Here is a 13,345-nt window from a genome sequence, read left to right as displayed (position 1 = left end):
CGGCGAGACCTTTCGGCGAGATGGATTGCTTTCCGGTGTTGAGATACACGGGGCTATCTCGCGGTGACTTGACTACAAACACAACACTTCCATTACATGTGTATTAAGTGGTGCTAGTGGTAGATATAGGTACATTTGAATGAAGGTACGATGACGCATTGGTTTAGTGGTTATCCAGTGACTAATCAATCTTCTCGCGTTGAGATGCTGACACTGGAGCAAATAAGTCAAGTATCGATTTGCTCGATTCAACTGGATCTGGTTACAACGGTTTCGTGAAATAAGAGACTTTATTTTCAGAATTTTTACCAAAGAAACCGCAATTTCGAATGAATCACAACATTTTTAAATAACTTTATTCAATCCTTATGAACTAATATAACAGTTGCAGTAATATAAACATAGGGTGTCTCATGGTAGTGTCGCACAAAGTTGTCCATCTTGGGATCTAAAATATACTTCATCTTGTAGTAAACTCCCTGATGCTGCTTTTCAACAATCGATACCAAGCTGATAATTCTGTGCCTGAAAACAAAACATGCCATTACATCAACCAACCTCCAAATACCCCAACCAACTCTTCCAACCTTTTGTAATTCATGGCCTTGACGCGATCCTTGATCTGCTTGGCGATCGTTTGACACATTTTCAAATTCAGCGCCGGATCGTAAATGTACTTGGCCCCCTCCTCCTCGTCCTTCACCTCGAACTGCTTCTCGACCACCCGCTCCATGATCCGCTGGATTTTCTCCACGTTGAACAAGGGCGGCTCGTACAGTTCCTCGGTTTCCTCCTCCTTATTAATGCGCAGATTAAGCTCCTCGGTGATCTCTTTGAACCTATTCTTGCGCTTGCCAAGGGCGGCCGTCAACGTTTCGCTAAACAGCCCACTTCCGCTCGACTTGCTGGGACTTCTCGTGAGCTTCCTGTTTGGGATAGGGGAACAGAACGGCGTGGAAAACGATTTTTAAATCACTTAATTAGTGGAGGCGCTTTAACGGTGGAGTTAATTTAGGTAAAATGTGGCAAAATATGGATAGAAATCTCATTATGAATCTTTTAAACTTTAGAAATGGGATCATTTCTAAACTCCGTGGTTTCAACGGTTTTTCAACGTTATTCCCTTTCTTAGAAATAAACTTACAACAAAGAATACTTAATTTTAAAATTTTGTTATTTTGAATTCTAAAATTTAGCTTGTTACAGATAGAATTAGAATAGAAAAACGTTACTTAATCCACCCTTAGGTGGTTGGCGACTTCCTCACATTTAAAGGGTGCCATCCAAAATGCAAAAATTGCGTAAATAACACTTAAGTGCTTATAACTTTTGATAGGGTTGTCAGATCTTCAATGTTTTGGACGTGTTAGAAAGTTCTTTTGAATACCCATCCCGCGATAGGTCGCATGATAGATCCGGACAACGTTTTCATCAACATATTTGAGATCCGGCCTCGAAAAAGTGCGTAAATAACTTTTAAGTGCTTATAACTTTTGATAGGGTTGTCAGATCTTCAATGTTTTGGACGCATTGGAAAGCTCTTTTGAATACCTATACAAAGACAGGTCGCATGGTGGATCCGGAAAACGTTTTCATCAAAATATTTGAGATCCGGCCTCCAAAAAGTGCATAAATAACACTTAAGTGCTTATAACTTTTGATAGATTTGTCAGATCTTCAATGTCTTGGACGTGTTGGAAAGGTCTTTTAAATTCCTTTCTGAAATTGTATAGCATGACGGGTTTTCTTACAAAAACCACCCTTTTTACAATCTTCCGGACTTTTGTTAAAATCGTTTTTTTAGCATAACTTTTGAAGTACTTAACTAAACTACATAATTTTTAATAGCGACTTATGGGACCCTAAGACGGATCGAATGACGCCAAAACGGACAAAATCGGTTCAGTCAATGTCGAGATAATCGAGTGACAATTTTTTGATCAACATCCCATAACACACACAGACATTTGCTCAACATTTGATTGAGAAGAATTGAGAAGTTCTTTTTTCGAGTGATTTTATAGCCTTTCCTCAGTAACGTGAGGAAGGCAAAACAATCTTTAAAATTTGTGGTTCGTCCTTTTCAACAACTTTATAGAAATGTGGTTTGTTAGAACTCTTCGGAATTCCCCAAACTCCCAAAAACTGCACAAAAATAACATTTATTTATATGCTGGTGCAAATATAACTAAATCTGAGATAGTTTTCGCACGCTGGATTCCTGAAATATATCAGCTAAAACTTGTTTCTTCTTCACAATCACTAGATCATTTTCACATTTTTGGGCCCTTTTAGACAATTGTAGAGCTTGTCAAAATTTTTATTCTTGAAAACTGAATTTTGGTCAAAGTGATGGGCAAAAAACGATTTAAAAATGCTCATTTTCAAATTGAAATTATTAATTTCAGCAAATGTACTCTAGAATGTGTGAGAGAGGTCAAACTCCACCACCTTTTCAAGTTATTCGCATTTGAAAATGGTGTCTATTTCGTCATTTTTTGGCTATAGCTTCGATTTTCGTCGTCTTGGAAGATAAATGTGTAATTTCATAAGTCTAGAAGACATCAACTTGCTACGACATAAGCCTGACTCATTTTATCATAAACACTTTAACCTAAATCACAAAAATGGCTCTAAAATCCCTTTGAAGATAGAGCTTTGTGCTCCTCAGCAAAATTGCTCAGAACAGTGTTCCCTAGAACTGAATACACCGAAGAGCTATCTCGTCAAATTTGGAATTTGAACCACCCCAATGTCCATTGTACCAAATCCTGTTCAGTTTTTGTTCATTAAATATTTCTTCTTTGATTATCTTTTCCCTTTTTTGAACATGAGTTTTTTTTCAAAATATTTTTTTTTCTGTATTCAGTAATGTTTTTGTTCGTTTTTCCATTCTTTCAAATATTAGTTCAAACATGTCTGAGTTCGAATATATTTCGTGGAATTTCATATTTTTCAAAATAAGACATGAAAACTTGAAATTCTGAAATAAAAACTTTTGTTCTAAATGAAAATAAATATTGCAGATTCGAAAATACATTAAATTTCCCATAAAATTACATGTGTCAAAATATCTTCCACTTGAGCAACGAAAACTGGCAGAATTATTGTATTTTTTTCAAATGAAAAACACGATTTTTGGAATTATAATTACGCCATCAATTCGAACGTAAAAAAGTTTTTTTGACACGAAATTTTCAAACCATTGCCATTTCAGACTGAAATTTATTGAGAAAACAAGTATTTTTTCGAATGTTCAAAAGTAGAATTGGTCATACCGCCCCTGTATACAGCAATTCCCCACGAAAACAGCATGATTTAAAAAAAGTTCTCCGAGCGGGCTCAAAATTTTTCTAGGGGTTCCTTGGCCAAAATAATTAAACCCGTATTTTTTTTTGTTTGGCCATTAGGGTGACCTATGCCGTGTTGGGGTGGTCCAAAAAATTGCCATTTTCGTAGTTAGGCTATTTGGCTATTTGGAAAAAATAATAGGAAGTCTCAAAATTCTAGCTTAACATTTGAAAAGGTCGTATAAAAACTTAAAATGCTGCGACGCGCCATGCGCAAAAACGGGGACGAAATCGGCAAAAAATCAACTTTTTTCATTAAAACTGCGATAACTCAAAAATTTCAGCGATGACTTATACATGTTAGGGTTCCAAAATTTTCGTAATTGAAATACGCAACTTTTGGTACCCTAACATGTATAGGTCATCGCTGAAATTTTCAAGTTATCGCAGCTTTAGTGAAAAAAGTCGTTTTTTTGCCGTTTTCGTAATTTTCCCATTTTGACGCGTGGCGCGTCGAAAAACCCAGTTTTTATTTTAAAAAACTAACTTAATCCACCTACGTGGTTGATGCCTTCCTCACTTTTTACCAACAATGGGTCAAATGAGTGGTTTGGACACACATTTCAGCTATTTTTTTTTTAGATCCAGAATACGTACACACATATAACTTCAGTAATCATAACTCGAGACAAGTTGCCAGATCAACAATGCTGTGAGCTCGTTAGAAAGGTTTTTCGTTTACCTAACCAACGATGGGTCGGATGGTGGATCCGGACATAACGTCATGATTCGAATTCCCGGACGCTTCGAAACCCGGACACTTCATTTTGTTTTATCAATTATTTGGATATAAGGTCGCATTATGAATGTCAAAACTGTGTTATTTGATGAATTCCAACATCAACTTTCATTTAAAGTTAGTTTGAACGCTGTAGTTAATGCCAAAATAATTAAATACAATAAAATTATAAGTTTACCAAAAATGCGAAACATTTCAATTGAAATATTTCATAAGCGTTCGAAGCACCGGGAAGGCAAAGCAGAAATTTGTGGTTTCGATTTCTAGCAAATTTTTATATAAACTATCGATTGTTTTGATTTAATCAGCTTATTTGAGACCTAAAGAATGCCATTCACTTAAATTTTAGTTCAAATTTGTGCGATTCATAAGTAAAATCGAGTGTCCGGAATTCGAAGCAAAAGTGTCCGGATTTCGAATCAGCTTTTATCAGTGTCCGGGATTCGAAGCACAACAAGCCATGTTAATTTTAAAATTCTGATGAAAAATTGTTAGAAAAGACATATTTTGCATGCATTTTCTTGAAACTGACTGTTTATACTACATCCTGATAATGTTTCTACATTTCCAACTTATTACATGTTTTTTTGCCAGCTATAACAAAAATGATATGCTACTAAGTGTCCGGATTTCGAATCATGACGTTAGGGAGCGTTCTTTTATTACGTAACGCGATAAATCGGACTTTTAGACCCCCTCCCCCCCCTCGTAACAAAATTTCCATACAAATTTTAAAAATTTTGTATGGAGCGTAACACGGCCTCCGACCCCCCCCTCCCCCCCTACTGCGTTACGTAATAAAAGAACGCTCTCTTAGTTTACATACATTTAAGTGGGATCCGGCTTCAAAAAAGTGCATCAATATCACTTATGTGGCCATATCTCGAGACAGGGTTGCCAGATCTTCAATGTTTTAGACTCGTTGGAAAGGTTTTTTGATAACCTAGCCAACGATGGGTCGGATGGTGGATCTGGACATAGTTTACATTCATTTAAGTGAGATCCGGCTTCCAAAAAGTACATAAATATTACTTAAGTGGCCATATCTCGAGACAGGATTGCCAGATCTTCAATGTTTTAGACTCGTTTGAAAGGTTTTTTGATAACCTAACCAACGATGGGTAGGATGGTGGATCCGGACATAGTTTACATACATTTAAGTGGGATCCGGCTTCAAAAAAGTGCATCAATATCACTTATGTGGCCATATCTCGAGACAGGGTTGCCAGATCTTCAATGTTTTAGACTCGTTTGAAAGGTTTTTTGATAACCTAACCAACGATGGGTAGGATGGTGGATCCGGACATAGTTTACATACATTTAAGTGGGATCCGGCTTCAAAAAAGTGCATCAATATCACTTATGTGGCCATATCTCGAGACAGGGTTGCCAGATCTTCAATGTTTTAGACTCGTTGGAAAGGTTTTTTGATAACCTAACCAACGATGGGTCGGATGGTTGATCCGGACATAGTTTACATTCATTTAAGTGAGATCCGGCTTCCAAAAAGTACATAAATATTACTTAAGTGGCCATATCTCGAGACAGGATTGCCAGATCTTCAATGTTTTAGACTCGTTTGAAAGGTTTTTTGATAACCTAACCAACGATGGGTAGGATGGTGGATCCGGACATAGTTTACATACATTTAAGTGGGATCCGGCTTCCAAAAAGTACATACATATTACTTATGTGACCATATCTCAAGACAGGGTTGCCAGATCTTCAATGTTTTGGACTCGTTGGAAAGGTTTTTTGATAACCTAACTAACGATGGGTTGGATGATGGATCCGGACATAGTTTTCATGCATATAAGTGAGATCCGGATAAATGTGAAAACACATTTTTATATATAACTTTTGAACTACTTATCGAAACTTCAAACAATTCAATAGCGATGTATGGGACCCTAAACCAAGTCGAATGCAACCGGTTTGATCAAAATCGATCCAGCCAGTGCTGAGAAAACTTGGCAAGAATTTTGAACACATACATACATACACACACACACACATACACACACACACACACACATACACACACACACACAGACATTTGTTCAGTTTTCGATTCTGAGTCGATAGGTATACATGAATATAGGTCTACGAGCTGTTTTTCAAAAGTTCACTTTGCGAGCAGGATTATAGCCTTACCTCAGTGAGGAAGGCAAAAATCGTATTTCAGAAAATTGAAAACATAACTTTACCATTTTTTGATATGCTATGTAAAATTTTCCGAGGAATCAGGTAAACATATTTTCGGACATAGGCTTTTTGGTCCCGAGACCTTCAAAACAGCATTTTAAGTTTTCATACGACCTTTTCAAATGTTAAGCTAGAATTTTGAAACTTCCTACTATTTTTCCCAAATAGCCAAACTAATCACCTTTCTTTTGCGTCTAAGACAGCTAAAATCGGATGCATGATTTTTTGAAAAAGTTGGTTCGAAGAGCTGTCGGGGCAACTGCTGTGTGAGTTGACGGAGAATTACTGCCCATGTTCGCATAAATGTCCCATATGCAAAAACAGCAAGCTGAGAAAAACGCATTGAAGTTTGTCCCACACATAAGACTACGTGTTAAGTTTTCGTGAAAAAATTGATTTCCTCCTGATTTCTAGAACTGTAGTACTGGATGTTATATGCTTTTCTGAAAGAACACCCGATTTTGAACCAAACTGCATCATCAACTCAAAAACGATGAAAATGCATATGGGACATTTATGCGATCATGTGCAGATTACCCGTTTTAAATATTGATGAATTAAAACTATTGTTTTAATGAGGCGTTAGAAAAACAGGCTAAAATGGCACTGCGAAAATTATGTGGCTGTACATTACAGTACTGTAAATATTGTTATTCCTTGGGTTAGTTTCACCAAGGTCGCCGTTTGTATAAAAAGTTAAATTAGTTTTCTTCATTTTTTTTTTATTTTTTTATGTATTTAAAAGCAACATAATATAAGGTTATTGATATGGTCTAATGGATGGCAAACTTTTAATTAGGTTTTGCAATTTTAAAAGTCAATTTATTGTTCTTTTTAAGTAGATCCATCAACACCTACGAAACCGTAGCGAATGTTTAGTATCCTTAAATCCAACTTACTCTTTGCTGTTAACTTTAACGGGACCCCAATTAGCCATGTTTGCGATGCACCAAGTGGGTCGTCGTTACTGGGTCGTAGTCACTAAAAGTCAATGGAAAGTGCAACGGCCCTCTTCACCAAGTAAAGCCCACCAAACCAAACTCCAATCAACCAAACTATCGATACCGCCACAACAGCACAGGTAATGGCACTTTCATTACCCAAAAAAAAAATGTAATACCAAAACTACGCGCGGAACGAAAAAAACAATGGCGCGCGTGAACGAGCGGGACTCCACAAACCGACTGCCTTAGTGAGGAACTGGGATTGTAGAACGAACCCCGTTTTTGGAACCTAAACGCCTCTGGCCCCGCAGAATAGAGGGGAGTAGGTCGTGTCGACACCTTCCCTTCCCGGGGTAGGGTTTTTGTTTTTTAGTTCCCGTTCCACTTTTTAGTTCTCTATGTTATCCTGGATCGAAGCAACACCTGCCGCACAGAGTGCAGTTTGCCGGCGGTCCTGATTGGGTGTAGCGCACCTTAGTAGGCTACTCAACGGAAAGTTTGATGTTTTGTTTAGTTTATCGGGAAGGCTGGTGGATCGAAGCAGGCTTTGCGGCATACCACCACGATGCAATCGGTTTCATTGTTGTTTCCTGAGTTTTTTTTTTATGAAAATTAAATTAAATAATACTTTTTTAAGAAGGAATTATTCTAATTTGGAGTCGACAAACAATTTCAATATTTTTCTTTGAAGATTAACCTGTTGCCATATTTTGAAAACTACTATGAGGCTGCCATTTGACTGTCATGTTTCATTTATTACAAATTACAATTTAACCATTGTATATGCACCCGCAGGTCCCGCAGGTCAAAAGCACAGTTTCGTCACCCTTTTAAGGCTCGACGATGGTGGCGCGCTTCCTGTCGTGCATTTAGCACATTTATTTCGCGCGCGCTTTCGAACAACAATCACAACTCAAAAGGCAACGAGAACATCAACGTTAAAAACAATATAGCAATACCAGTGACTGGCTGTGTCTGTGTTTTCGTTGTTGTTGAGTAATTCTCTAGGTTTTCGCAAATAGATTTTTCTTTGAATTTTGCGTCATTAGTTTTCCCACGCAGGTTTTTTTGAAGTTGATTTTTCGACTCAAAAAAAAAAACTACTTTTTGCAATTTCGTTAAGAAAGACAAAAAACAGATAAATTTATCATAGCTGTCATTTGCGTGCTGAAAAGTTCAACTTTTCAACGTTTCGATGCCTCTGAGGTTACTTGTACTAAATTATTATGGTAAATCGCTTCCCTACAATGAAAAGGAACATCATGAAAAATTGCGATCATCTAGAGAATTGCTCTGTTGTAGTGTATTGTACCATTGCGAGCAATGAAGCTTTTTAGTTGATGGTACTAAATACAACATTGCCCACAGTCACCAGACTAGTGCGGTGTAGCCATTTATACCCGTTTTAGCATGATTTAGTTCATTTGCAGGTATTTAAAGCTTTCTTTGAAAACGATTAAACTTAAATAATCTTCTTATTGAATAACAAAATTAAATTAAAATCTATTTAGATATATTATAATTATAACTAAAATTCGCTTAAGCTCATTTGTTTTAAGGCAATTCATAGAATAATAAATGCTTTTAAAATTTGAACATTTTAAATACCTTGAAGGTATGAAGGTATTCGTTCCAGAAGCAAAACCAGAAGCGAGCTGCTGCTAAATAAAGTGTTTCGATTTCACTTCGAACAGTTATTTTATTATTGTTGCGTGCCCAGCCGCCATACTGCACTTTGCTCATCGTCACCACCCCCAAACCCAAACCGATCGCAGCAACCACAGCAACAGCAACAGTGGGGGTGGTGGGTGGATTGGCCGCTATGCTGCTGCTACTACTCCTCCTCTCATAACTGAACACAGGAATGTGATGCCACGTGTTGTTGTTGTTGTTTCGCACTGTGTATGTTTATACAACATTAGATATTGGCCTGTTTTTTTTTTTTATTTTCGTTCGTTCAGTTCAATCCAATCGGGTCGGGAGTTTTTGAGCTTTGAGGCGCACCACACCACCACCCATAATAATAACTGCTTCAAACTTTGGGGTTGTTGAGAATGGGAACATGAAATAATTGCTTCTACGTGCGTGCGTAATCGGCTGATTGCGGGATCGATCGCAAGTGCGGATAAGAAAGGTTTAGCTAAAGTATGTCCTTTGCAGAAAAACTTTTCAAAAAGTTCGCTAGATTTGTTTGTTTTTCCGAAATTTAGAATATTAAGTTTTATTCTTTTTTGATTATCTTTTATTATACTGATTAAAGATAGTCAAGTTTAAAGTATGAAGATCTGACAACCTTACCTCATAGTTTGATCTTTTATTGCCCATGTTCGCATTAATGTCCCATATGCATTTTCAGCAAGTTGAGAGGTTTGGAAGTTTGAACAAATCTGTAGTAAACAGTCTATCCCCCTCTTACTTGACGTGAACTGTCACTTGAGCAAAAGTGATAGACTTTTTGTTTACAATCGCAGATTCGCCCTACTGAACTGTTACTACGGAAATATTTCTTACGAATCTTAGTTCCAACAAATTTTCAATCATTTATCATTCAAATGTAATCTCAAACATGCTCCTTCCAATGCTTTTTTTTTAATTTGTTTTGAAAATTGTATTATTATTATTGCTTTGATTTGTAAAATTACTACGAATATTTGAACATTTTCTACAAAGTTCATCAATATTTCTGCAAACCAGTCCAATCTTGAGAAGTGCATCAAAATTTGAAAAAATAGAGCATGTTTTTTTGCGTTCGACTGAATGATTTTAAAAACACTTTTTTTTTAATAAAAAGACAAAATCTGATTATAATTCTTTAGTCTAATTAAAAAAAAAGTTTGTATTTCATACTGGTGCATACGACCACTAACGATTGCGCCTGAATGTATACTGCTAGAGCACGACTTATCCTCAAGTAGTGATCGTAAACTCAAGACGAACCGACGAATTCATCGTTCCATGTGCTACCCTTCTTGTAGCATTCTACAAACTAACAAAAGGATTGTTGTTTGTGAAGTATATGATCCCGTGTGCACGTCGTACAAAAAAAACACGTTTATAGTTTTTATTCTAAAAATTAAGTATTTTAAAAATTTTATAGTAATTTTGAGACCACGGTGCGTAAAATCTCCAAGGTTTCAATGAATCCATCAGTCGTTTGGAACTCCCAGTATGTAAGTACTCTATCGTTTGGCATGCAAACAGCAAATTATGTTATTAAAAATCAATATGGTTATGCCAGGTTCCCCGCGCCTCCCTCGTCGCTAACCGTCCCGAAGATCGAGATCGACTTTGACACGCCGCACCGGGAGCGATTCTTGCGGGATGAGTATCCGCAGGGTCGCGGTGGAGGTAGCGGTGGCCCTAATCGGTACACCATCCTTGGCCGGGGCAGCTACGGGGTGGTCATCAAGGCACGCTACAAAGCCCGACCGGTGGCGGTCAAGATCTTGGAGAAGCACAAGAAGCACCAGTGTCGGTACGATTCGCTGCGGAACGAGTCCAACGTGCTGAACTTGAAGCATGAGAATATTGTGCGGGTGTTGAAGATCATTTCCGGGGCGCAGTACGGTCTGGTGATCATGGAACGCTTCGACGGACACTGTCTGCAGACGGTGCTGAATCAGAACGTCGAGATATCCGTGTATCATCGGTTGATGTGAGTTTGATATTTTATTGGTTAGATCAAGCTAAAACTCTTTGTATTCAAGGATTCTGTGTGACATCATCAACGGGTTGTGCTTCTGCCATCGTAACCACATCGTCCACCTGGATGTGAAGCCTCAAAATGTCGTGGTCTGTCTGGTGGTTCCGGGATATCCCGACTCCAGCTGCAGCCACGTGCGAAACTACCTCTGCAAGCTGTGTGATTTCGGTTCCTCACTGACCCTTAACACGATCAACATCAACGAAAAGTCCAGCAACCGGGGAACCATTCGGTACATGGCTCCGGAACAGCTACGTGGAACCGCTGGTGTCACCGAAACAGCAGACATTTACTCCTTCGGGATCACAATGTGGCAACTGTCGGAGGGCAAAGATCCGTACGACTCGATCGTGTCCAACGAAGCCGTTGCGTACAACGTGGTCAAGAAAAAACTCCGTCCGGATAGTGTCACAACGGTGGCGATTCTGCGCTCCGAACCGGTTCCCATCCCCAAAACTAACCTCCAGCCACCACCCCAAGCCTTCCGGGCACGCAAAAACAGCGACAACTCGCTGGAGATCGCTCAGTCCTACTTCAGAACCAGCTCGCAAAGAAGCTTCCACAGCAGCATCCGGATGTGTTCGAACATTTCCGGCCAGTTGCCACCGAACGTGGAGTGTGCCGCCGCTGCCATGAGCGATGTCCTCAAGCAGCAGGGCATTGATCTGGTGGAACCGCCCAGTTCCTTCGGGACATCTTCCGCAAAGGAAAACCTCGATCCGGATGAGCTGAGCATCGCCACGCTCGGTGCCATCTTCCGTCAAAGTGTGGATGTGAGTTCGATCGAGCTGAATCATCTCCGGCAGGATTATCGCTGTTTGTATCGCAAGTGCTGGCAGCACGAGGCCACCATGCGTCCTTCCTCCGGGGATGTCCGAGTCACGCTGCACGGCATGCTCGAGCGAATTGCTTGTTTTAAATAGTTTTGTATAGGTTTTTTTTTTCTGTTTGTCACGTCTCTAGCACTTAAGTTTTATCTTTTCGTGCCGCAGATTGCAAGTCTGCATCATATTTTATCGTATTTTGTTAAATTGTGTTTAGATTTAGTGTTTCCTATTCTAGGAATTTTAAGGTGTTTTGTAAAATAATCCAAATTATTTTATGCGTCCACGAATCACGGTGGTCAAATAAAATATTGTGTTCGTTTGTTAGCCACCATTTGTTGGCAACAACTTCTGGAAAAATAAATATCTGGAATTAGAAAAAAAACACGTGATTTGTTATTTATTTATGTTGAAGTTGAATCATCCCTAATAAACTACTCTAAAGTTAAGAATTACAAAACCAATATCCCAAGATGGCGGCCAAAATCGAGAATATACATTTCTAGTCTTTTTTCCCAAAATTGCTTCGTGGGATGAAAACACTCGCGCTCTTATTTCGTTTAATTTCCGAAATCACAATTATGTAGCAGAAGATGGAAAAAATAATTTTGGGAGCAATTTGGGTAATATGTAAACAGCTTTTTAATGAAGTACTCTAAGCTAACTATTGTTTGATGCTCAAACTAGTATCCGGGCCATATATTGCTGTATTTTCATGAACAAAGAAAAGATTTTTATTCGATGGACTTTGTTCCTCCAGCTTAGGTGTTTGTGTAATTTCAATGAAAGCTGAAAATGTGGTGAAATTCAATCTGAAACTTTTTATTTTTAGATTAACTTTTTTTGAAATATGTATTTAGGTGTCTCAAGGTTTTTCCACAAGAAATTTGATAAATATGTAAATTTATCAGAATTACAGAATTACAGAAGAAATTTGATAAATATGTAAATAAATCCTTTGATTTTAAACGATTTTTCTGAAGTAAAATCGAATAAGTTATAAAATAAAAATATATACAGTACTTGTTCGGTAACTAGGCTGAGCAAGTAGCCCAGCCAACGAATGTTGCTCACTAAGTGAGTGGAGCGAAAAAATACGAGAGGCTACCGATGCATAATATCTGGAGCAACACGAGAAATCCACCCTTCTGACAGTTTGAACTATTTGGCTAATTCCTGAGCTTTAGGAAACTTGTTCACAAAACTCGCAGTGTCCTCCCCAGCTATCTCTCAACACTTCTAGGTTTGTTAAATAGTTACTTGTTGTCTCGGAACTTTCAAAATAATTGCAGCTGTCAAAATGCGTATGCACCCTTTTCAAATGTAGCTCCAGACATTTTCCTGATGAAATATGAAAATAAAAGTTACTAAAATTTATTACCAATGCTTACTTTTCAAATTTCTTTAATTGTGACTAAATAAAAGTTTGGCTTATCTTTTGAACATGCATGATCCAGGAAAAATCCTCGCTCTATACAAAAAATACTACAAAAATATTACAAAAATTTATATGGAGAAAAGCCACGCAATTTAGAGGGGGGTAACAAATTCAAATTTGAGGGCCACGTGGTTTATGCACG

The 13,345-nt window shown here is 38.1% G+C and overlaps 2 protein-coding genes across 2 annotated transcripts; one reads left to right on the top strand and one right to left on the bottom strand.

The window, feature by feature from the left end:
* Positions 1 to 323: 323 nt before the first annotated feature.
* Positions 324 to 967, bottom strand: LOC119769371 (the record flags this gene model as incomplete). The annotated part of the gene is made up of 2 exons (XM_038261422.1): positions 324 to 525; positions 588 to 967. Coding segments are annotated over 2 exons (546 nt in total), but the record flags the coding sequence as incomplete, so codon positions are not given.
* Positions 968 to 10,231: 9,264 nt separating this feature from the next.
* On the top strand, positions 10,232 to 12,131 carry LOC6031160 (mitogen-activated protein kinase kinase kinase 6). Its single transcript, XM_038266099.1, has 3 exons — positions 10,232 to 10,408; positions 10,477 to 10,893; positions 10,946 to 12,131. Coding segments are annotated over exons 1-3 (1,338 nt in total). The 5' UTR covers positions 10,232 to 10,406; the 3' UTR covers positions 11,865 to 12,131.
* The last annotated feature ends 1,214 nt before the right edge of the window (positions 12,132 to 13,345 follow it).

The sequence above is a fragment of the Culex quinquefasciatus genome, chromosome 3 (assembly GCF_015732765.1).
Source record: "Culex quinquefasciatus strain JHB chromosome 3, VPISU_Cqui_1.0_pri_paternal, whole genome shotgun sequence".
Classification (NCBI taxonomy): Eukaryota; Metazoa; Arthropoda; class Insecta; order Diptera; family Culicidae; genus Culex; species Culex quinquefasciatus.
This window is presented reverse-complemented; position numbering and strand designations above follow the sequence as displayed.

Excerpts from the sequence above, each read along its gene's own strand:
- LOC6031160 (XM_038266099.1), top strand. Across the intron at positions 10,894-10,945 it reads TCCGTGTATCATCGGTTGAT|GATTCTGTGTGACATCATCA; the intron begins GTGAGTTTGATA and ends TTTGTATTCAAG.